General features: G+C 26.9%; 1 protein-coding gene across 4 annotated transcripts; it reads left to right on the top strand.

Moving 5' to 3' along the window:
- The first annotated feature begins 838 nt into the window (after positions 1 to 838).
- On the top strand, positions 839 to 25,510 carry LOC145190282 (uncharacterized). Of its 4 annotated transcripts, none has more exons than XM_090091198.1 (22): positions 839 to 967; positions 4,676 to 4,814; positions 5,383 to 5,556; positions 12,488 to 12,521; positions 13,494 to 13,632; positions 13,862 to 13,923; positions 14,125 to 14,223; positions 14,407 to 14,579; positions 14,769 to 15,866; positions 15,963 to 16,012; positions 16,151 to 16,194; positions 16,271 to 16,320; positions 16,491 to 16,544; positions 16,634 to 16,743; positions 16,862 to 16,949; positions 17,264 to 17,383; positions 17,459 to 17,516; positions 17,607 to 17,765; positions 18,355 to 18,424; positions 18,508 to 18,656; positions 18,745 to 18,898; positions 25,315 to 25,510. In XM_090091198.1, the coding sequence occupies exons 2-22, from the start codon at positions 4,689 to 4,691 to the stop codon at positions 25,361 to 25,363; spliced, it is 3,060 nt and encodes a 1,019-aa protein (XP_089947324.1). In that variant the 5' UTR covers positions 839 to 967; positions 4,676 to 4,688; the 3' UTR covers positions 25,364 to 25,510. The 4 variants fall into 4 exon arrangements, with proteins under 4 accessions (XP_089947324.1, XP_089947323.1, XP_089947325.1 ...); XM_090091197.1 differs by lacking the exon at positions 839 to 967 and adding an exon at positions 3,204 to 3,324; XM_090091199.1 differs by lacking the exons at positions 839 to 967; positions 5,383 to 5,556 and adding an exon at positions 3,204 to 3,324.
- Positions 25,511 to 26,872: the final 1,362 nt, after the last annotated feature.

Genomic DNA, 26,872 nt, shown 5'->3' with positions numbered 1-26,872 from the left:
AATTTCGCCTCATTAATTACTCTAGTTGGTAACTCAAACACAGTTCCTTTGTTTCGTTTTCTTTATGCCTGAAGGCTTAAAAATTGCACGTTCGTTAAGTATGTTAGTTATTAATGGAAAAAAAAAAGTCCTTAAAACAAACAAAATAAACCTTTAGTAATTCATAAAATTGGAAATAAAACTTAATCGTAAAACTGGATAAAGCGCAGCCGAGCACAAGCTGGTTTGATGATAATGGTAAAGCATGGACCGAGCCGTGAGAGTTAGCCGGAGAGTTAATATCTTTAACATGAATAATACTGTTTTTTTTTTTCTAAAGTTAGGTGGTCTAAGAAAGTCAAATAGCGAAACCAAATTTTAATTCTTTGGTAAAAACCATTTTTATCAATGGTCAAGCATGATTCTTCTAAGTATAGATATAATAGCCTCGATTATCTAATTAGTGCTCAGTTTTAATTATTCGTGGTTCAACTCGCTTTTAAGTACTTATAAGTAAAAACTAATAGAGTTCTTTCACCTGCTTTTTTTTTCGTCGCCAGACGTCTAAGTAATTGTAGAAAAAAGTAATTGAATAGACTTCTATCAAAACTATTATTTATTGAACTTCTCTGTGTTGACTAATTTTTCTTATAAGACTTTAGCTAAACAAATAAAACTTGGATAATAACAACAATTCCGTTTCTAAAAAATCTAATAACAAAATTTGATAAAGAAAGTTCTAATACACTTGGCCTTTAATGACAGAAAGCATCGGGTTTTGACTCCAGAGTTCAGTTTGGAAACCATTTACGGCGTCGCATATTTACCGATTCATTTTAAATGTCAACGTCAGGTTTTTATAAATAAATATGGCTGACAAATAATGCGTAAAACATTAAACCCCATTTATTTGGATCAGAAATTAATACATAGATTGCGCCGTCAGTTTGTTTACGCAAGAGTTTAAAATTCTCGAAGTTTTATTTTTGTATGTATAGCTTTCTATTAAAAATGTATATATGTTTACATTTATATATATATTTTTAAAATATCCAGCAAAGTGAATCTACATCGCTAGTATATATAACTATGCGTCTAAAAATTAGCTGCTGTGATTTTAAAGAGGATAATAATAGAAACAATTTTATTGCCTAGCTATTCTTAAAACTATTTATATGCTTACAAAATGTTTTTTTTTTTACTTACTGCCACCAATTAAATAACCCAAGTTAAGGTCGTATATGAACATGTAAAATATAGTGAGTGTTTATTGTATCTGTGTATGTATGTATGTATGTATGTATGTATGTATGTATGTATGTATGTATGTATGTATGTATGTATGTATGTATGTATGTATGTATGTATGTATGTATGTATGTATGTATGTATGTATGTATGTATGAATGTATGTATGTAAGTATGTATGTATGTATGTATGTATGTATGTATGTATGTATGTATGTATGTATGTATGTATGTATGTATGTATGTATGTATGTATGTATGTATGTATGTATGTATGTATGTATTTATGTATGTATTCAAATAAAAAATATATGTAAAAAACGATGTCTGTTCTTTACAAATTTTCATTTATTATTTTTGTTGTTTAAAGACTCAATCAAGGTTTTACCAATTATTTACCAATAATTCTATTTTGTTTATTACTATTCTAAGTGGTATAAGAAGTTTGCAAGAGAAGTTTTCCAGTTTTTCAAGTTTGTTTTTTTATTTAATCTCATTAGTTATAATTTCATGCTATTAAGTTTAAGTTTCAAAAACTTTAATAGCATGACAAAAAATAATAGACCAACCATAAAAACCATTTAGTTTTGTTATGAACAAAAAATTGCTGTCGTAATCTACATTGGCTCAATAGGATATTTTTTTTGTAACATCTATTTTTAAATATATTTTGTTTGTTTATTTACTAGTTTGTAACATTGACAACAGCATGTAAATTTTGTTTGGTGTCTTATCTGTACATTTAAATTTTAAATTCTAAAGAATTTGTACTAATGGACTTGTTAAAGTACCAGTTTCCTGAATGAACTTTTATTCTTTAAAATGGTTCTATGAAAGTTGTTTTAAATAATATTTATAAGGTATATATGTATGTATGTATGTATGTATGTATGTATGTATGTATGTATGTATGTATGTATGTATGTATGTATGTATGTATGTATGTATATATGTATGTGTGTATGTATATATGTATGTATATATATATGTATATATGTATGTATGTATATATGTATGTATGTAACAAGTTTATATAGAATTCATACATATGTGCATATGGTTATAGAAAGTGTCATTTTATATCTGGATAGGTTTGTGTTTAGCATTTATTTATTATATTTAAAGCTTAATTTCATTTTTATTTTTATGAGGTTCTATAATTTATGTTAATTAATCTTATTACAACCCTAATTGCTATGACAACTTCTGATAACCTTAATCCGGTTGTGTAAACATATAAATATCAATCTAAATCACATTGTTATTGTAGAATTCCGATTGATAGTCTATGCTTACTATTGGCAACTTTAGCTTAGATTTTATTTTTAGGATATTTTCTTTCAACTTAACTTAAAAAATTTTTTCTTAATTATGATCTTAATGCAGTAGGCTCACGCAGCTTAGTTAAATGTTGTTGTTTTTTAATCTCTAGATTTAAGTTTTGTTGCTAACTTTTAAGTTGTTAAAGTTTTTGCTCCTCCTGAGTTTTAGTTTTAAGAATGATTTTGTATTTTTATATCTCCATCAATGCAGAATTAAAATGTTGAATTAAATGTCTTTTATGTAATTGAATTAGATCAGAAGATTTTACCAATAAAAAAGTAGAGCTAATACTTGCAATTTACAAATATGTATTTAATATTCATATAATTATATATATATATATATATATACACACATATATACATATTTATGAATTGATTACAAGATTCTGTAAATCTTAGTCCCTGGCCTTTTTTACTTTGTATATATGACTCTACTTAATTTAGCAGTCTTTAGTTTATTTTAAAAGCTTGTTTATTTAAAATGTCTCAATCATTGTTTTGTTTTTTTTTGATAGTGTATTTTTAAGTTTATTTTTTATCAAAAATATACTTTTTATAGCTTAGAGTACATTTTCAAGTTTAACAATTGAAGTCCTGTCTAGTGATATCTGTGTAAATGATTTTTATATCATAGTTCAATGTATATTTTTGTGCAATTTGATTGCTATCTAGAAAAAAGAAGAGTTAAACCACTATATTATCTAAATATTTTAAAGATGAGAAACAAAGTTATATTTCAATAACTGCCATTAAAAGAAGGAATATATGCATGGTAATTATATTAGAAGTAATTGAAAAATTTTATTTTTTCATTTTAGAATTTAGATGATAGTTATGCAATATTTTACAATTAGGGGTAAATGAGATTTTGTGGTCTCAATTTTGTGACTTTTAAATAAACCAAAAAGCACATTTTTTTTATTCAACAGTTGTTGCTTTCAAAATTTTTCATTTTTTTTGCATTGATTTGTATATCAATTTGCGTTACATACCAATAATCCGAACCAGATAATTCACTTTCAATAGTTATATACTCAAATTGCTTAATGAAAAATAAAATAGGTCTGAGTTTACTGTAATAAAAGATTAATACTTTAATGGGCATCATTTCTATACTTTTACTTATCTTTAAGATGTTAATTATTTTTTATTTAACAATTTCAATAAATTACAAGTTTTTTTTCATTTGCTGAAAGGGTATTATTCTTCAAAAAAAATGCTAAGTTTTCCTTTCTTTAAAAATGAAACAATTATTGCTTCTTTTATAACTTTGACAAAAACATGAATTTACATTTTCTTAACATTTCTCAAAGTACTTTTTTTCATGTTTTTTTTCATGTGTAACTTTAAACTTGTAGCAGTGCTGTTTTCATAAACATAATTTTTAGTGTATCTTTGCAATAGAAATGTTTATGAAAATTTGATCAAAAGCTGTGTGGAGTAAAAATTTCATTTTACAGAATTAATGCTGATGAACTTTCTAGTCTACTGACAACATTAGCTATATTAAAGAACTGTAATAAAATTCAGCAAAGTAATTGACTTAGATGTCAAACAAACTTATGCAATAGTCAAACACTACTTGATCTTCTTTCCACCTTATTTGATTGAAGCCTTAAGTTGCTTGAAATGTATTTGGTCTAATTGCCTTCAAAATTTGCATATATACCTTTTGATATATTCTAAGAGTTACAGAATATCTAATTTATCAAGGAGCAATTGTCATCTGTATTTATGGTTCAATTTATTCAACGAGTTTAAGGAAAACTCTATATGCAGTGTAAAAAAATAGCAGTAACAATATCAAACACATTTTAATTCTAGAATTGGTACCCAGAAATTTTCTTGCTTTGAAATTATAGTTGTAATGGCATAAATATAATTATGAACTTAAATTTGAGTCAAAAACTATTCACAGATTTTTGACTCAGTTTCTTTTTGAGTTCATAATAAGTTGCAAGCATTATAAAATTATAATAGATTTTTAATTTATATATAAAGGATGTTTTGTTTGTTAGCTGAAAAATGTTGTAGATATCTCTAAGTTCAGAGATTTCTTATTAGCTGATTTAAAGCATGGTGCTTTGGATCAGCTGAGAAAAAATATTATATATTTTTTTAAGATAAAATTCAAAAATGGCTGACTCTGACCTGACTTCATCGACTCTTGAGAAAAAGTCTTCTGAGAAAGCCAATAGTTTTACTGAACAGCTGTTGCTACTTCGACGACAACAAGATGAACAATATCATCATTTAACACTGGTAACATGATTAGCTTTTCTTTTTTACCATAAAATAAGTTACATGTTGATTAAAGAAGGCACCTTCTAGGTGATAAGTATGGTAATCATTACCACTATTGGTTACTAAAACTGATAGAACTAGATAGAACAAATATTTTTTAAGGAGGAGCTTTTATATTTACTATAACTAGAGTGGTTCTATAATTGCCACTAAAACCAAACCAAGTTTTCTTTCTAAAGTAGTATCTTTAATACATCCATCATTGTCATGTGAAGCTTTTTTTTTTTTGTAAACACTTTCATTGGTTTTTGAAGTGTATGGGTTTTTTTAGTTGTTTAAGTATATTGACCTTGAAATTTTATATATATTTATTATATACACATATATATATATATATAATATATTCATATATAATACACACACACACACATACACACACACACACACACACACACACACACACACACACACACACACACATCATCATCATCATCATCATCATCATCATCATCATCATCATCATCATCATTATCATCATCATCATCAAATCATTAATAATTAAAGTTTATATTTATTTAAATATCAGCAATACAAAGCTCAACAAGATTCTCTACGACAGCAACAAGAACAGGAATTAAACCAGCATTATAAGCGGCAAATGGTTTTAAATCCTAGTCATAAAAATTCCAGTTCGTATTTGTCAGTATCTTCCAAACCTTACCAGTATCATCATAATGCTGATATCAGTACTAGTAATCAAGTAAGTATTATTAAATCAATATATGTATTAAATTTTAAAGTTTACATTTATGGGATTTCAAATAGTACAAAGAAAATTACTATCTAAGTTATGTAAATAAGGAGCTTACAGGTCATTGCTGCTAATAATTTTTAAATGAGTAACTTCTAAAAAAAAAAAATTATAGGAGTCTTTATGGGAGTCACATTGTTCACAAGAACTATCAACCATCTTTTGAAATTTAATATTTTGAAAATTGTCTTAAAGGAAAATATAATATTAAATTCTGTTATTTAAAAGATTATTTCATGAACTTTTTGTGTTTATTTTAATTTGTTTTTTGAATATGAGTCATTGAAATATTGATTAGTCTGCAATTCTTGACATTGGCACTCTAATTTTGTTATCAGATTTTTGAATGAATTAAGCTTCCTGTCTTAGTTAACTATGCTGAAACACTAAAAACATCTAGCAGCAAGAGACTAAACTCTCATACTCACTTGTATGCATAGCTTTATATCTTAAACCTAATAAAATAACTAAAATCTATCTTACAAGCAAAATGATATTAAAAGCATATACAACAATTATAAATAACTTTGCATGTATTTATAAGTCTATGCATTAAAACACTACATAGAGATTATGTTACATATTGTTGTGATTGCAAATAACTGTGATATTTATAAATTAATACTGCTTTTTTTTAAAAGAATTTCTTTAGTTTGGATTAGGAAATGCAATCATGTTGAATGAATCATAAGCAGATTAATAGTGTTTTTAAATACAGTGGTAAATTTTATAGAACTTTTATCGCTTATGCTTTTGAAAGAAACAATGTCTTATTGTTGTCAGTATTTGAGCAAGAAAGTTCAGTTTTATATCCCTTTGTTGGTTGATATATAAATAGTTTCACTTACTGTTATGTTGTGTTTAATTATCTTATGTTTATTTAATTTATAAACTTCTGTGTGTGAAAATTATTGTTGGTGTTTTCAGTTTTTGGTATTGTTTTAGTTTAATTTCCTTTTATGTAAATTAAACCACAGTAAGTTAAACCATAGAAATTAAGGAAAAAATATTGATGCATTTTTGTTTACAAAGGATTTTTTAAACAATTATTCTTTATCAATAAATTATACGGGTTAGAAAATGATGGAGTAATAATATTTTTGAAATATTTAAAAACACTAACTATATATATATCATATTAGTGTAAGAGTTATGTTTACAAAAGAATTTGTTAAGACTTCTGCAAAATTCTTTTAAAGACTATTGAAAAAGGAAAGTTTACCAACTTTTATCATGTTGACAATTCAGGTATAATGCAACAGTCTTTTTGATTACTGCTAATTTATGTCAAAGGATATTAATAAAAATGGATAAAGAATAAGGAACTTGTGAAAAACAAACTTCACATAGGAAAGTCTTTCCTTATTGTTTTTAAATCAATCACTTTTTTTTAAGTCTATAAAAAGCTTTTTTTTTCTTCTTTTACTGAATTAATTTGTATTAATGCCTCAAAATGTATCAAACTACTAATTTTGAAATAAGAAGCATAATTGCCAATAAATTAGTTAAAAATAAATATAAAATTAGTTTTTTTTTCATAAACTCTTTGTTGCACTTAATTGACTTATTGATTTCAAATGTGAAAATGAATTGATAGTTTAAGTAGTCTGGTTAAAATAGTATTCAAAATACTTTTAAAAAATTGCTCTTGAATGTATTTTTTTTATTATTATTATTATTTTCTTTTTTTGAAAGGAAAAATGTAGATAAAAAGCTTTAACATGAATTTTTTAAATCATTTTATGTTGCTTTTCTAATTAATATTTCTTATTCTTGTTTTCAATATTCATATATTTATAACAATAGCTAAATTATTTTTCTGCTCTAAGCAATCACAAATATAAATTCATTTTTAAAATGATTTCTTTTTTTTTTAATATAAATTATAGTTCTACATTATATAAAGCAAAAAACATAGTTCTGAAACTATAAGTCTTTTTTTTTGATGTGCTATTGAAGATTTAAAAGGCTTGATGAATTTTCTTTTCAAAAGGAAAAAGTTTTATGTTTCTTTTTTTCTTTTTGTTTTTTTGTTTGTTTTTTGTTGTTTAAAGCCTGATACTGTGACAGGGTCAGATCATTACATTTCAATCAATTTCTAGAAAACTTTATAAGGCACCATCTCTAATTTTGCTGATTTTTACATATCAGCAAATCTGCATTATGTAAATAGGTTAAATTTACAATTTCAGAGTTCCAAGTACAGCGGTTTAGAAACTGTAGCCTTATAAACATTTTCGGATGGCACCCCTCAATTTCTTGAATGATAAAAACATACAACTTTAAAGTCTTATAACATTTTTCTAACTTTCAACAAGTGACTCATTTTTTCTAGAACTATTTTCTGGATACTTCTGTTTTTAGAAATAGTGATTTTTATTAACTTCTATCATATTAGCTTCCTCAACTTTGGCAAAATTCTGAAAATGCTGGAAAATGGTAAAATAAAGTTAATCGTAGTATTTTTCTATTCATCAACAATTCCTTATGTGTTAGTTTTCTGATTAGCTACTATTGTTTGCAACAAATGGGCAAAGTATAAGCAGCTTGTTACATTTTAGAAATCAAATACATCTAAAAATGTATAGTCCACTTGACTAAAAAGTCCCATTTTGTTGGGATAGCTCATAAATTTTTCTAACAATTTGTATTGATCTAATATTAACAGCAAATGAGACCATTAGACCTAACTGTATAAAAAGTTAAACATAAACTTGTCATGTTCACAACAAAAATGATAGCATTTTTTAATAACCTTACTTTTCAATTATCAGGGTTGAGGAGTGTTATTGGAGACCAGTTTCCATCTATGTGAGGGATGTAATCTACTATTTGTACATAATTACAACAAAGTTGCTATAAAAGCCATTTCTCGGCCAGCATTGTTGTTTATGTGAGAAAAAAACTAATCACTTTATTTCAAAATTTTTGTGTATTCCCTTAACAATGATAATACATGTAGTTGATGATTAAAAACAATTATATATAACAAATATTAATTTTATCTTTTTTTTTTAGTAAGATAGGAGTAAAACCCTAGAGTGTTTTTGAGCTCAGGCTTATGTAATGTGGCAATAATGTTACTAACTGGATATCAATGCATATCTGTTGTTATTGGATACTTGAAATGATGGGATACTTGAATAATAAAAAGCCACAAACTATGAACCTTTAAGATCAGTTATCTTTCCAGGAAAGAATTCACCATAATAATTCACCAATACCCAATCATTAATATAAATATCAGTATTTATTGATTTTTGTATATTAATACAAGCACAAGTATCCAGCACGTAAAAAATATAAAATGTACTACTCATTGATGCTACATAAGCTTTAAACAGCATGATTAAGGTGAGAAATAATGGTATAAGCAAGTTCTTTTGATAGCAGGAGCATTTTTAAATCGTTTAGCAAGTACTTCATGTGTAATAGCAGCTGTTTTGGTTTCAGAAATGTAGAGAAATATGAAAAAAGTTTAACATAAATCATAACTTTTTTCCAAAAATATATTTAGTAAGGTTTAGTAAGGTTGATTATGCTCCAGAGTGACAGTTTTCAGGTTTCCTTTAACAATGATTGAATGAATAGAGAGGGTCACAGCATGACTTATGGTATGATAAATAGTAATTAATAAATTGTAACCTATGGTGAGTACAGATGTTTATCTAAAAAAACTTAATTGAGATGATTTTTGTTGAACCTACTTCTATCTAATTTTATAAAAGCTGTATTATTAGGATATTTTCATATCTAGGGGTTGCTCAAGGAGCATGATATTATCAGATTTAAGGGTCAACATAAAAACGAATGTACTTTTTTTTTTATAATTACAAAGTTTTAATTATTTTATTCAAGTTTAGTGTTATATGATTTTAATCAATGTTTGAATCGGGTTGTTTGCTTGTTTTCACTTGTTGATTGTTCACTTGTTTTTATTAATGTGTTCACAATTGTTGACTTTTGCATATTTGGCAGATTCAGTCACAGAAGATTCTTCTTTTCATTTTTTTTTAAATAAAGTTGATGTTGAAACAAGTAGATTTTAATAGAGTACAGTACTTTTGCCGTCCATCATGCTTGGTGCATAACACCAGGAGAAGGAAAAGTTATTCCCCTTTGACCTGGAGGAGTTTTTTCTAAACAAATTATCAAGATTTGCTAAAATTCTTTGTAATTGTTGCAAGGTTGTGTTGATCCTTGCATCATATTTACAGCAAATTCTACTGCTGGTGGAACAAGTGAATCATATACTTTGAGATCTGCATCAGTTAAGAGCCATAATTCAGAATGAAATTTACTCCACTGATCACGAAATCATTGAAACAAGTTAACCTCTGGACCAGAAGATGCTCCAAAACAAGTTTTGTAAATATGGGATAAAATCACTTCATGAACATGGTGTCAACAGGCTGGGTATAATAAAGACTTTCCAATTAATTTTTCCAACAAGGTACAAGCACCTGAATGTATACCTGTGTTGCTTGAAGTAGTATCAAAATAGAGTGCCAGAATTCTGTCATATGACACATAAAATATTGATAACATATAAAATATATACATGCAAAATATTGATAACATTCTCAATTTAATTAGTAAAATATTAAGTTCAATTAGTAAAATATTAAGTTTTAATGTTAAATAATAAAGTATTAAGGGTTCAAGCAGCCTTGAAAAATTAAAAAACTGGATTGAGCAACCCCTAAACATCAACAATGTGTATCCAAAATTTCCCAATATCATTTTTTCATTAAATGGAACCAAATAAAAGGTTGAGAGCATAAGGAATATATTGTTGGATCTCATATATATATATATATATATATATATATATATATATATATATATATATATATATATATATATATATATATATATATATATATATATATATATATATATATATATATATATATATATATATATATATGTATATATATATATATATATGAGATCCAACAATTAATAAGGCATAAACAAATAATATAATGGAAAAAAATGAAGTTATCTGCAATAAAAAAGTTATTGTCATAGTTACAAAGTTAACAGAACAATATCAAGATAAGTTATTTTGAATTACTAAAATGCTTATATTTATAATTAGCAAAAAAATATAAAATCATAGTTATTTTAAATAAATAGTTAAAGTTAAATTAATAAAGTTGAAACTCATTTATATTTTGTAAAAAAAAAAAAAATTATTTTACAAAACATCAAATCAATATTATAATGGCTTGATTAATCTTGTTTTACTTCATGTTGCCAGTAATGCGTGAATCCACTGTTTTACTTTTGCCCTAAATTATAAGCAATTCAATCAACTATAAAAAAATTAATGTAATAAGTAATGATTGAATTGCAATTTTAAGTTTAATTATAATTATTTTTTAATATTGTATTTGAACAATAATGCAGGGATCTATATAGTTACCCCTTTAATTGTGCCCCTATCCAGTATAAAGACCAGATTAAGGAGGAAGCAACCAACCATATCTTTCTTTTTTTAAGTTATGTCCCTCACATGGACCAGGAGGCAGGTTGGATGGAAACTGGTCTCCAATAACACTCCTCAACCCTGATAATTGAAAAGTAGGGTTATTAAAAAATGCTATCATTTTTGTTGTGAACATGACAAGTTTATGTTTAACTTTTTATACAGTTAGGTCTAATGGTCTCATTTGCTGTTAATATTAGATCAATACAAATTGTTAGAAAAATTTATGAGCTATCCCAACAAAATGGGACTTTTTAGTCAAGTGGACTATACATTTTTAGATGTATTTGATTTCTAAAATGTAACAAGCTGCTTATACTTTGCCCATTTGTTGCAAACAATAGTAGCTAATCAGAAAACTAACACATAAGGAATTGTTGATGAATAGAAAAATACTACGATTAACTTTATTTTACCATTTTCCAGCATTTTCAGAATTTTGCCAAAGTTGAGGAAGCTAATATGATAGAAGTTAATAAAAATCACTATTTCTAAAACAGAAGTATCCAGAAAATAGTTCTAGAAAAAATGAGTCACTTGTTGAAAGTTAGAAAAATGTTATAAGACTTTAAAGTTGTATGTTTTTATTATTCAAGAAATTGAGGGGTGCCATCCGAAAATGTTTATAAGGCTATAGTTTCTAAACCGCTGTACTTGGAACTCTGAAATTGTAAATTTAACCTATTTACATAATGCAGATTTGCTGATATGTAAAAATCAGCAAAATTAGAGATGGTGCCTCATAAAGTTTTCTAGAAATTGATTGAAATGTAATGATCTGACCCTGTCACAGTATCAGGCTTTAAACAACAAAAAAAAAAAAAGAAACAAAAAAAAAAAAAAAGAAACATAAAACTTTTTCCTTTTGAAAAGAAAATTCATCAATGGTTAAAACATAATGATCTGACCTTACAGTCATTAGTTTTGTATTTTTTGTAACATACCTTTTCTAAACTTGCTATAAATTGAATTTTAGCCCCATTATTTGCTGAAACTTAAATAGTTTCCCCTTTCCCCTTTATTAGCTGAAACTTAAATTTGTTTCAGTATGTATATAAGCTTTTTCTATAACTATAGCTAAATTTTCTGTAAAATTGAGTAGAAAATCACATTGAAAGTTAATATGTCACTTATGGCAACATTCAAATTAAATTTAATTCAAGCCATTTACCATTTGTTGTAAGTATAGAAACTTTGTTGATTTGATTCAACAAACAACAACTAAACAGAAAAAGTAACACAAAAATACACAGTTAAAAAAATGTATACTTGTATCTATTTTAATACTGGCTTATTTATATATAAATAACAATTGCTGTTTTTTTGATGTTGAAAATTAAATAATCTGTAATTTTATGTCAGGATTGTTTGATATTTGTTTTTTAGTTTGAAAGAGGAATAGAGGAAATTAAACCTCAGGGTATGTAAATTAAGTAGTTCTTTACTATTTTATTAAACTCAACTCATCTTTTAATCTTCTAAAGAATAAACCACTATGAGAATACTTTTCCTCTTTATAATCAAAAAAGAACAGGTATGCTATGGGTTGAAATCTTTTGTCAGATTTCTGCAAAAATTAAAAACCAGCGCAGCAGTTATACTTAACAATTGTACAAGAAGAATTTCCACTTACTTCTTTCCTTTTCTTTCTTTTTTCAGCGGGTCTTTGTTTTATAGCATTTAGGTTTTTTTTAATAGCATTTAGGAATTTTTAGCAAGAGTATTTTCTAGTTCAAAATTAAGTTTCTTTAAAAATTCTCCTCCCTAACCCCCTAATCTATTTGTTTCTGGAATTGTTTTTTCTTTTCAAGCCAATTTACAAGTTAATGTTGAAAGTGAACTTTTGAAGTTAATGGTGTAAAATTTTAAATTAAAGATTTTTAAAAAGTTTTTCAGTGCAATATACCAAAATTTGTGTATGTGTTTTATTTGTGCATCGTTACTAGCAATTGAGCATCCTTAGTAAAAGGATTTCTTATTGTTAAGTTATATGTAAATTAAAAAGAGATGTATTATTTAATGACAGAGCAGAGATGTTTGGGATGTAAAGAAAATTTTGTTGCACCTTTCCACAACAACATTTTTCTTGCTCAAATTTGAGAATAGCATGGGAGTCAGCGGAATCAAATCATGCAATTATTCCCAAAAATAAAGTTTAATGCATAAAATTCTCTAAATTATCAATAAAAAAATCTGTGTGCCACACAAACAGTTAAGCAAGGTGTTTTGAAATCAATTTTTAAAACTCTAAAATATTCCAAATGTGTTTTAAAACCTTACAGTGTTAAGTATTTTTAATTAAATTTACTTTTTAAAAAAGAAGTTGGGCAGGCAATTCATTTTATAATTTGTTTTTTTTTTAGTTTTCTTTTTAAATATTTTGTCCTTTTAGTGTCACCAACTGCATTTTCAGCTCATGTTCGAAATAAAGTGCGTAAGAAAGCTCTTGAAAATATAAACAAAAAGAATTCATTCCAGCAAGTTGATCCACAATTGTTTTCTACTCGCCATCATGATGAGTTTAATAGATGGTAAATAAATTCTTTAAATATTGAATGATTTAGATTTATCAATTAACTAAAGTTGCCCACATAATGCAATACATGATATGAATTTAAAGTTAAAGTGAAAAATATATTTTTTAAGTAATGGTATCCAAATATTTACCTGTGTCATATGTAAGTTATTTATTTAAAAAAATAAAAGTGTAAAATTATAAACGTTCATTTTGTTAAAATTGTTATTTATTTTTGACTGCAGGGCGTTTGAATCTCAGGCATACTCCCAAGATGATGATGAGCTTATACCTCTTCGAAAAGCAGGTCAGTTTTTTATTAGAAGTGAGGGCTAAAACATTTGCAGTATGTAATTAAACATTTTTCATCATGTCTGAAAATTCTTGGATTCAATACTAAAAAGATTTTTAAGAATGTTAAAATATCAAGTGATGGTGCAGCTAAAAAATGCATGGGTTGCATAAAACTATAAGATACTAACATTTACCTTCAATTAATTTTTTTCAGCTTCTGAACCAAATCTAAAAGGAAGGACTCCATTTAAATATCGGATGCGGTTTAAGCAATGCTACACTTACAGCCCTGGAGAGAGTAGGTATTCTTCAGGTAAACTTTTTATGTGTTGTTTAAGCTTTTTAAGTTTATTTTTAAAATACTTTATTATATGCCTTTGTTATTTGATTAGTAAATTTACTTCTTCTTGTTATTTACTTATATTAATTATCACTTCATACCCTAAAAAAGGAGTTAGGAGACTAATTTTTATCGCTACAAAGTCTGATGTTTTAGATGAGCAAAGAGATGAAAGAAGAGAAGCTGTTTCTCCACCATATGTTAAGCCTATTGAAGGAAAGGTCTTTCATGAAGGCTCAAAAAAAATTTCCCCTTTGTTTCAATCACCATCATTACCAAACATCAATATGGACAGCAAGCATTCTCAACTATATTTTCCAACACACATGGTAAATGAAAAATATTTTTAACAAATTAACTCTAATTTGAACTTGCACTGTTTTTAAACTCACTGGTTTAGTCATAATATTTTTGTACACATAATATTTGCTTTAGAGCTTTTACTACAAATAGATTCATTACTTTTTTAGAGTGTTAGCCTTTATTAAATTAGATTTAATTTTTTTAACTTAATTCAGAGTACTCTTGGAAATCAGTATAGCGAATCTACACCTGATCTTAAAGCGCCTTTACAACCTGACCATCCAAAATACTTAGATATGCTGAAGACTCAATATGCAACAAACCATAGATATCTACAACACATCATGCAGGAGAGAAACCTGAACCCTAAAGAAATAGACATTTTTCATCAACATTATTTGTCAAAGTCAGATAATACCACTTTATCAGATGTGCAGCGTGTTAAACAATTACTTGAGTCTCAGAATAAACTGTATTTACACATAACTGAGCCTCTTAGTGCTACTTCTTCATACTTTGATGGTTCTAAGAATGCATCTAAATTACGTTTAATAAATGATTCATCTCCTCCTAGTTCTCTTATTCACTCGCAGTCTTATGAAACTCTTCATAATATCAAGTCATCAAGTCCAACAAAAGATCAACACAGTTTACACGATGTACATCAACATAGCAGTTCTCATATAAGGTTACCCTTTATACCTGCACAAGAATCCTATTCACCACTTCATAACTCTAGTCAGCCAACGCGCATGCGCTTAAAAGAACATCTTAGAGAAAAACTGGATGCTACATCTGCAAAACCTATGTCTTTGGATGCTCATTTTCTTCGATTAGAAAGAGATCATCAGATTCAAGAAGAAACTGAGGAAGATGTTGCAAAAGAAGAGAAAGTTCGTCCTTTGGACTCATCTTTGTTAACTGATGATAGCTTACCTGTCCATGCCTCAAATGGATATAGTTCAAGTCGTTTGTATGCCTCAAACCCACAATTATGTGGTTCATATCCAGGAATTTACGGATCAAATTTGAAATTTCATGATCTTAATTCTCGTCTTCACGGCTCAGATAGTCGTTTACATGATTCTCAATTACAACAAATTAAGAAATCAAATATTGATATTGAAGAACATAATCTTTCTTTAACTTCTTTTAAACACTCTAAGGATATGACTGGCTTAGTTTATGATACTATAATGCTAAAGCATCAGTGCACATGCGGAGGAAGTTATCCCAACCATCCTGAATCAGCTGGTCGATTGCAAAGCATTTGGGCAAGACTGCAAGAAACTGGTGTTGCCAACTCATGTGAGGTAGGTTTTTATGCTCCAATTATTAAATGTAACCAAATAATTTGTTCAATTCATTTTCTAAAAATCACTTAATATCAATTTTTCACTGAATTATAGCTTATACGGCCTCGCAAAGCTACGATAGCTGAGCTTCAAACAGTACATAGGTAAAATTTATAGTTAGTAAAGAATGGTTTCTCTAAATTAATATCTAAAGGATTTATAAAAAAATATAGATTTGGTTTTTTTTATAGTAAAAAGTTTTCATTATTTTAATATTTTATTAATTATTTAACTATTTTTAGTGAAAAACATACTCTTCTTTATGGTAGCGGTACAAGGAGGGAAGGTATAAAATTTTTCGGCTAAAATTAATGATAACTAATTTGAAATTATTTTAAATCTTATTATCATTGTTTTTTCAGGTGCTCAAAATTTACGATGCTTTACTACTCTACCATGTGGTGGAGTTGGGGTTAGTGCACTAAGATTATTCCTTTTGGGTTGAACAAAAAAATGATATTTTGAATGTTTTAACATGTGTTCCCATCATTGTTTTAGGAAAAACCTTTAATCTGGTATACAAAAACCTTTTTTTGTATTATTAAATAATTACATACATATCTAGTTTAATATTGTATTAAGGTTGATTCAGTTACAGTGTGGAATGAGACTCATACATCTAATGCAGCTCGAATGGTATACAGTTTTTACTCCATATAACTTAATAGTTTTCAAGTACCACAATTTACAAAGTATAAATTAAAAGTTTAAATTTTTGTATTAAGGCTGCAGGGTGTGTGATTGAGCTTGCTTTTAAAGTTGCTACCAATGAATTAAAAAATGGATTTGCTATTGTTAGACCGCCTGGTCATCATGCAGAGACTCATCAAGCCATGTAATATTTATGTTTTTTTGTTATACTGACTCAATGCTTGTATGAGAATGGTAGGTTAAATGTCATCTTTATCTAACTTTTAAAGTTAACATTTTAATTATCTTCCTTTAACTTTAAGGGGGTTCTGCTATTTCAATTCGATAGCCATTGCTGCAAAGCTTTTGTGTTTGAAAATGGTAGCTGAACGAGTTTTAATTTTTGATTGGGTAAATATTTTTAAATTTATACAAATTGTAAATTTTTTTTTTAGATATGATTTAAATTGCCAAATTGATTTTATTGAAGTTTTTATGCTGCATTGAGTTATAACTAGAAATTTTTCTTCTTAGTCAACCATAGCAAAAATATTATTTTTGCATTTAATTTAAAATTTAAATTAACTGCACAATAACATCTGGTATTACAATTCTAATACAAGTTAGTTCTCAGGATTAGTATAAGCTTGAATACAGAAGTCAATTTGGAGAAAATTGTTTTTCTAATAACAATAATGATTTAATTGACTTTTTTATATTTAAAGGATATCCATCATGGTAATGGTACACAGCAAATGTTTTATGATGATGATAGAGTCTTGTATATATCAATTCATCGTCATGATGAAGGGTCATTTTTTCCAGGAACAGGAAAAGCTGAGGAGGTGGGACTGTTTTAGTATATTGTACTCAGAAACATTCAACAATAAATATTATAATGCAATTATTGCTTCTTTTAGTGTGGTGCAGGAATAGGAGTTGGTTGTAATATTAACATTCCGTTTGATGGAGGATTAAGTAATTTCTTACTACATCTATGTTAAAACTAAACTGAAAAATTCTTCTTTAGGATTTAATGCCTTTAAATTTTCTTGGATATCTTTGTAGATCTTGAATATGGGGATAAAGAGTATCTAGCTGCATTTCGAACTATAGTTTTACCTGTTGTAAATGAATATCAACCTGATATCATTCTAATATCAGCTGGGTTTAATGCTGCTGCAGGCCATTCTGATGAACTTGGTGGTTATTCTGTATCTTCTGCATGTTAGTGATTTTTTATTTAAAATATTTTTTATTATTTTTTTATCAATTACATCTCTTACTGAAAACTATAGTATAATTTAGTCTAAATTCAAAGTGGTCATTTATATAGCTTTACTTATTCATGTTTTATATTATATATATATATATATATATATATATATATATATATATATATATATATATATATATATATATATATATATATATATATATATATATAGCAGTATTAATCATTATTTATGCTGCAATTTTCCCACTTTACTTTTCAAATAAATACATCAAGTTTAATATTATTCCAATGAATGGATATCAATTTATTTTTAAATCAAACTTAGTTCAATGTAATTAAGTTATATATGTACTACACCTAAACAACAGAGTTATGTGTGTATACCTCAAATATTTAGTGTACTTATGGAGTATGGTTTGATTTAAAAGGCTAATTTGGCTGTAATAGTATGGTTTAATTTGAATGTCCTTACTGGTTATTGTAATTTAAATAACTAAAAAGTTCAACTAAGCAAAAGTTTACTGCTAAGTATTCTGATGTTATTTAATTTTGTTAAAAAGATGTAAAACATTTTTCCAGGTTTTTCATACATGACAAAGCAACTTATGCAGTATGCAAATGGTAAAGTTGTGCTTGTACTTGAAGGAGGGTAAGTGATTTTTATTTTGGTATTTTGAGCTTTATTGCATCAATATTAATATGTTTTTCAGAGCCATTATTTTTTAAATTAAGGTATGTACTGCAATCTCTTTGTGATGCTTCAGAGAATTGCATACGGGCACTATTGGGTCGTTCAACAGCAGAGTTGCCAGAGGAGATAATGCAAGGAAAACCAAATGTTAATGCAATTAAATGCTTAGAGAAAGTTGTTGAACTGCAAGGTACCTGCTGAAATGAATGTAAAAAAAAAAAAAGTTAAAAAATAAGAACAGTTTTATGATTATAGTTTTTTGTTGGGGAATATTTTAGGTAGATTTTGGCCAAGCATTAAACATGCTGCATCTCACCTGACCTCACCCTTACATGGAGCTGTAAAGACAGAAAGAGAAGAGGCTGATACTGTTTCAGCTTTAGCCTCACTTTCAATGCAAGTGGCTCAAAATGCCAATTCTTCACTTGAAAAGTAAATTCTTTTTTTTATTCTTATATATATATATATATATATATATATATATATATATATATATATATATATATATATATACATACATAAACACACACACATACATACATACATACATACATACATACATACATACATACATACATACATACATACATACATACATACATACATACATACATACATACATACATACATACATACATACATACATACATACATACATACATACATACATACATACATACATACATACATACATATATACATATATACCAATATTATTATTGTTTAGGTAGGTACAGTTTAAAACATTTTAAAACATTAACCATATTTGCTAAAGATTAAGTTTTTTTTGTTTGTTTTTTGAAATACAGGAAAATTATTTCTCTACAAATAGCATGTCAACAACATGTGCATTTTTTTAATTTTTCTATTAATTTAGTTTTTCATAGGAATAAAAAATATAGCAGAAAATGTTACAAAAACTTTTTAATAGATATCCATTCTACTTTCTTCTCAACCCAATTGTTATTCGTATTTATTTTGCTAATTTATCTATTAATTTGACACTTTCCTACAAAAAGTTGCATAAAATTGCTTGTGATGACCAGTTTAGTCACATTTAAACTCTTTTTAAATATTTTGATAAGCTCTAAAAGTTAAGATACACAGAAATGGGTTGAAAAGCAAAAAGTAAAGCAACAAGTGGTAAATAATAGGTATGAAGGATGGCTTGATGATCAGTAACAGAGAAATAGCAAGAAGATTAATTTTTTAAAACATTTAAAAGACAGGTGGCATCCAATGTCATGCAGGATTCAGAAGGTTAAAAAAAACTACAGAGCACGAAAAAAGTCTTATACTTAGTCAATTAAAAGCCAATCTATGGTTTAGTTATTGTGAACTTACCAACATATTCAATGAAAACCGGGAAAAACATCTTTCTTCAAATGCAGTTAGAAACATTTTACTTAAAAAAAAAACATTGGTGTTTATTCAGCTATTTGAAAACCCTGGCTTACAGCTAGATTTTGGCTCACAAGGTTAAGGTGATGTAAGGAGAGAATTGGTCTTTGGAAAAGTGGAAGCAAGTAATTTTCATTGATGAAAGTAACTTTAAAGTAAAGAACAGAAAAAGCAAAGTTCTTGTTAAAAGATTTAAATCTGAAAAGTATTGTAATTGCTTGGTTGTACAGAGATTGGAAGGTAGCAATGAGAGTTGGTTTTTGGGGCTGCTTTAATTTTAACAAAGTATGTGTGTTTAACATTTATACAGGCAGAATCAACCAACACACTTATGTAGAGACACTAGAGAATTGCATAGTTCCATCAGTAGACATGCTGATTGATCAAAAAGAATGGTGGTAGTTTCAACAAGATATGGTACCTGTCCATACAGCTCGTAAAGTCAAAACATGGATGAAAGAAAATAAAGTAGATTTATTGCCCTGGCCAGCTCAATCACAAGATTTGAATCCAATTGAATTTATTTGGGCTCAGATGGACAAAAAATTATTCAAGGTCTGAATAAGATCCAGTAAAAAAAAAAACAAGAACTAGATACCTTGGAGAAGAGTTCCAACTGAAATTTACAACTTGTTAAATCAATGCAAGAAAAGATGTGTAGCTTGCAAAAAAGCATGTGAGGGATATTTTAAATACTAGTTTAGATTAGTTTTATTTTTGTTGCTCCTATTTTGATATATCACAGTTTTTTTATTGATAATTTTTGTTACTGTGTTACTGTGTTTGGTAATATCTTTGTATTCAGTTTTATGTTTTATTATATCATACAATACGCAAGATTTGTTTAGCAAAAATTTTTCTCACAAATAAAAAAAAAATTAATCTTATCTATATAAATATAAATATCTTATCTATATAAATTAAGTCAATATCTTCATTAGTTTCTATTTTATGATACTTTAAATTTGCTTTAAGCCACAAAACCTTAATCCGATTTTTTTTTTTTGAAAGCACTGTGTGTGTGTGTTTGTTTACATATTAGGGTGGTTTTGATTTTCATATAAAAAAGAAAAATAGGTTTAAAAGTATAAAAACAACATGTCCAAAGTTATAGAACTATTTCTTATCATTTACAGGAAGCTTAACAAAATTGTAAATTTGTATAATGTATTTCTGAAATTCTTTCCCAATAAAACTTTTATAAAACTGTAACTCTTCAATACAAAGCCAAAGCTAAAACACTATCATGTATGAAATTTTGGTTTCAGTCATTCACTATTAGTAAGTGCAGATGCAGCAAGAGAATTTGTGAATCATTTTTTGATGTAGATACGCAACAAAAATACAGGTTAAATGCAATCCTTGTTTCTCACATTAAGTTAATTTAAATTGTGCTCGACATATCCAGATTTTGAAAGTATAAAATGTTTTTGCCATTCACCTGGCGTGTTGCTTAGCCTCAGGAGCCGTAAACCTAACTGAATATGTGATAATGGCATACAAAATAAAGTAGGTTTTTTTCCAGCTTCTGTTCTAGTAAAACACAGGCGCAATTTCTGTGACTAGTGTTGTTTGTTGTTGTATCAAAACACATGACATTTATGCAGTCTACTATTCCCCATTCCTCCAGCAATTTGGCAATCGTGGATGCTTGTGCTTCTCCAGTGCTTCATCAGAATGTAGCTTGGGAACTCCATTAAGTTGGTTAACTCCAACACCAGATAGTATGACGGTCTTTCTCTCTTTGAGCAAGAAGAAAGTTTTTAGCCTCTTGAATTTTGATTATGTTTAACGCATCCAAATTATTGTTATTAAAATTTATTCTCAAATAGTAAAAATATCTGCAGTCTTCACAAAGAAAATTATGTAATTGAGGTTAATGAATATTAATTATTGGCTGGTTGCTATGAAATCTACAACTTCATTGAGCTACCTCTAAATATTGCCACAATGAGCTCATATTTGCCCAGAAATATTTCTCTATATATTGTAATCATGTTTGAAAATTTTTTATTTTCAGAACCACTTTAATATATATACTATCATTATATATAAACTAAATAATTAGCTAGGTTTATATAACATAAAATAATTAGCTAGGTTTAACATAACGTAAAGTTTCACGCAAAAGCAATCATCAGATGTTACAAACCTTGATAAACGTTACGGCAAAGAATATACAAAAAAATGCTATAGAGTGTCTGCTATAATAACATTAATTTTTTTTCTTTGATATTTTTTTTGTGGCAGCAATTTGATGTCAGCTCACTTTGTTTATTGTGAAAGTTCAGCAATGTAATAATGTGGTATTTTTCCGTGAAGCACAAATTAAAAGATTTACCACCTGATTTAAATGGTCTTGAGGTTTTTAAATCCCATACAAATTTCAAAAGTTTAGTGGAGCTGGCTTTACTATAATAAAGAATAGAATTTTTAAGCTTGTACCATCTATCTTTGAAGGTTCTCTCAGTAAGTCCATTATACTTTCTGTCCCTTTCCTGTTTGAGTTAAGTTTTTGAATTTTTATGTTACAAATATAAATAAGGTTTTTTCCAAGGCATTTTCCATTTAGTGGTCATAAAGCGGTTTGTTGGCAATTGCATAATTGGCTGTTATAGCCAGTAGTATTAGATACTTTTATAATGAGCAGTGATAATTTTCTTGATACTTGGAAGGCAGCTATAACTAATCTTTAAGTTGTTCCAATTAAAAAGCTCATGGTATTTGTGACCTTTACAAAAGCGTTTATCAATTAAAAACCCAAAAATATCTTTGCTAAGTTTGTTTTAACGTTGAGTGAATGGATGGTTGGTTTAACGTTGAGTGAATATGGATGGTTGGTTTAACGTTGAGTGAATATGGATGGTTGTTTTAACGTTGAGTGAATATGAGATGGTATGGATGGATGGTGGATGGTTAAACCAAATGTCTCATTTTTGAGGTCTTGCTTTACATTTGGGGTATTTTGAATGAAAGTATTTTAATTTTTTTTTTTTTTTAAATCTGGAAGAAGCTTTATCAAAAACTTATTTGCTTGAAAATATATTACTAATGTGGTTAGAAATCATTTTCAGTATTTGAATTGATAATTGGAATTGATGTTAATATATAAAGTGTTATATCCTGGTTTTCTGGAAGATTGTATGGTGTTGTCAGGAAGATTAAGTGTAACATCAAGAAAATTTAAAATTTTAAAATTAGATTTGATAGTGATGCTACAATTGAGTTTTTTTTGAAAAATGTTAATGAGGTTTTTCTATATTTTTTTGTAATTGGGGGCCATTAATATTATGGAATCATCAAAAGCCGATGTCTCTATATAATCCTGTGGTATTCTTTGGCAATTGTATACATTATGAAGAGGCCTACTAACTCGCATAATTGGGCTCCATCAAAACTTTCCATAGTGGCGTCAAAATTAGGGATGCCTGATTTTTTAATTTACATATTTCCTGTGAAAAGTTTACCTGGTAAGGTAAATATTTTCATCAGGAATTTTGGTGAACTGTTTGGCATGTATTAAAGAATCTTGAAGTTTTTATTTCAAAATAAAAGGGTAAAGCTCATCAATATTATATTGAAGGAAGTTCTAGATATTTTTATCAGGTATGGACTTGAACCATTCTATTACATTGTTTGTGTTATGCCATTGGTGTATGAGGGTAGCATTTCTCACTTTGTTATTAGCATCATCCAATAAAATTTTGCTTACTTTTCCGAGTTCAGGTTTGGCTTGGTTTATTTATCAGCACTAAGGATTGTTGCCAAAGTTATCCTTAAAAAAATGGAAAATACCTTACAAAAACCATATTTGTATTTGCAACATAAAAATTTGACATTTTTATATTGGGGAAAACCTTCAAAGATAGATGGTACGAGCATAAAAGTTCTTTTCTTTATGAAAATAAAACAGTTGAATTTGCTCTTCTATGATAACATTAAAACTTTGATGCTATCATAGCAGACACTCCATTACCTTTTTTTGTATATATTTTTTGCCATTACATTTATCACAGTTTATAACATCTGATGATCGCTTTTCCATGAAACTTTAAGTTATGTTAAATAAACCTAACAAATTATTTAGTTTGTACTATAATTCACTCTTCTTATAATACGTTGAGCACTCCTATTGGAAATGTTAACAATTTCTACAATATATATATGTCATGGCATATTTATCATTGAATCTTAAGTAAAAAGTCATGAGGCCAGTTTTTTTATGGAGAATGTTTTAAAACTTGGTTATGTTTGGTTATGCGATATGAATGTTTTGTTCATAATTTATTAAAGTTGTTAGATAATACTTAGATTATCTTTATACATTTACATTTTGCTACACAAGATTTTTCGCTAGCTGATTGCCTACTTCAGTTTATTCCAATAACGCACGGAATACTGAAATAGGCTTTCAAATAGCTTTATATATCAACATCCTACTAAAAATAACGTTACATATTGCAAAGACTTCCTACAACTCCTCAGTAAAAATAAAAACAAAGTTTTTTGTTTTTAAAGAATAATGAAATAATTTTTTTTAAGCACTATTTATTGGCTCTTTGTCTTTTTTTAAACTCTTTTACTTGATCTTTCCTTACTGGATCTGTAGTTTCTTTTTGCAATTTATTATAACATGTTTATAGCATACAAGATTCATATTTGAATCCCCATTCTTGGTGATTGTCACAAGTAAAATCTACACTGTTATAGTAAGTCTGAAAAACTTGTTCTGTGAAGCTTTTAATTGAAAAAAAAAGTAATACTTATACTACTTATACCGTCTATTATACCACTTTCAATAGAAATATAGAAGAAGGCAATCAACCAGAATGTAATGCGATATATAACATAACTAAAAAAGTAATATACTAACATTTGATATAATAATTGCCTCAGCCGCATTGCTTAAATGCTAATATTACCAACTCTTTCAAACATAATATCTTACATAATACAAAAATAAGCCATGAAGGAGCTGGCCTCCTAATTTTTTACAGAAAATGCAAACAAACCAGGCCGTGTAAATTTTGTAGACCATGATATTTTATATTATTATTATTATAATTATTATTATTATCATTATTGTAATATATATATATATATATATATATATATATATATATATATATATATATATATATATATATATATATATATATATATATATATATATATATATTATAATAATGATAATAATAATAATTATTATAATAATAATAATAATAATTCCATAATAAAAAAAGGAAAGAGAATTTGGTTTTTATTCAAATCAAAGTGTTCGTTTTTTTGAAGTCAAAAAGAAGAATCGTATATAATATATCTTACATACAGGATTTTGCGATTTATTTCATACTCCTATTATAATAATTTTTTGATGTACTTTAAACATAAATTAAAGATTATCGCATTATAATTTGTTACGTATTCGTCAAATTGAAATTTTCTAGAACGCCGAATTTGCGGAACAAAGAAGAGGAGCCAATGGAAGAAAGCTAAATGATCCTGTGTTTACAATTATTTGGATAGAACGAAAAAAAAATCCAAACAAAAAATGCTTTTAGCTTATATAAAAGGAACTTTCCTTTTAAACTTTGTAAGATAGAACTTTGGAGTTTATTTAAAGAGAACAATAAATTTTATATATATTTTTTTTATTTCATTTTGTTCCTTTTTTTAAAATACCTTATTTGATATTTGTTATGTTGATAAGTGATGTCGTTGCTGTTACATATATTGTTGTCATAGCAACTGCGAATCAATTTGTATTTATATTTATAGCTATATTATTGAGATGTAGATTTCGGTGTTCGTGTTGCTGTAACAAGAAAACGATTACCCTTTTCTTTTGTATGTTGAAACATGTTGAACACTTTGCGGTTCATATTTTAATTTCTCAGTTTTTAATTTTGTTTTCTTGATCTCTGTGAAAATTTTTCGCATTGACAACTGAGCTTTGATAATCTTTTAAGAACTTTCTATTTTGTTAAACAAAAAAAGCACATTAGTAAAAATGCTTTCATTTCGCTATTTTAAAGGTAGTTATATCTCCTTTTTTTTTTTTTTTTTTTTTTATTTTTTTTTTTTTATTTTTTTTTTTTTTTATTTTTTTTTTTTTGAAAAAAATACTTTATGTATTGCTTGAATAAACTTATCGAAGATTCGTGAAACGCTTAGTTCTCAATGTTCTTAAAAGTTCTCCTTTTTTTGTGTATGTATAAAAAGAAAGCTGGTGCGTTTCCTTTTTTAAAAAAATTGTACTTCCTTTTATAGACAAAAGAGGCTTTGTCAATAAAAGGAAATACAAATTTTTTTGAAAATCATTAAATTTGTCAGCAGAACATCATTTAATGAAATCAGTAAACCATTTTCGGTTACTATTAGTAAACTTAATGGCTTTTTTTTATTTTCACGAAATGTAATTTTCGAGCGAGTTTTGTAGATAAACTCGTTTCACTTTTATTTTTTAATTAGCAGGTTTTTTGCTTAAAGTTCATGTACATCACAGTGGGGATTTTAATTTAACCAATATACATTTTGTTTTAAAAAAAAACTCGTTCCATTTTTAAAGATGAATTAAGTTACTTAACAGTAAACTGTTGAATTTACTGAAAGTGTACATTATGACTCGTTTACATGGTATGAAGTTCGATGCTTTGTTATAACAGCCTCCGTTTATGAAATGTTTTTTTTTTAATTTAACTGAAAGTTTCATAACATTTGGCATTTAATATTATTATTATTATTCTTATTATTATTTTTATTATTATTACAATTATTGTTATATTATTATTTTTGTTATTATTATTATTGTTATTTTCATTGTTACTATTATTGTTATATTATTATTAAAATTATTGTTATTATTATTATTACTGTCTTTATTATTATTAATTACCATTGTTTTTTTAATTTTAACTGAAAGTTTCATAACACTTGTCATTTATTAATGAAGAACGAAAAGTTGTTAAAAGTAATTTTCTTACTTCTTGATGTAAACTTTTCTAT

The sequence above is a fragment of the Hydra viridissima genome, unplaced genomic scaffold, assembly GCF_058129835.1.
Source record: "Hydra viridissima isolate aposymbiotic clone 2 unplaced genomic scaffold, HvirCarnegie_v1 scaffold_6, whole genome shotgun sequence".
Taxonomy (NCBI): Eukaryota; Metazoa; Cnidaria; class Hydrozoa; order Anthoathecata; family Hydridae; genus Hydra; species Hydra viridissima.
This window is presented reverse-complemented; position numbering and strand designations above follow the sequence as displayed.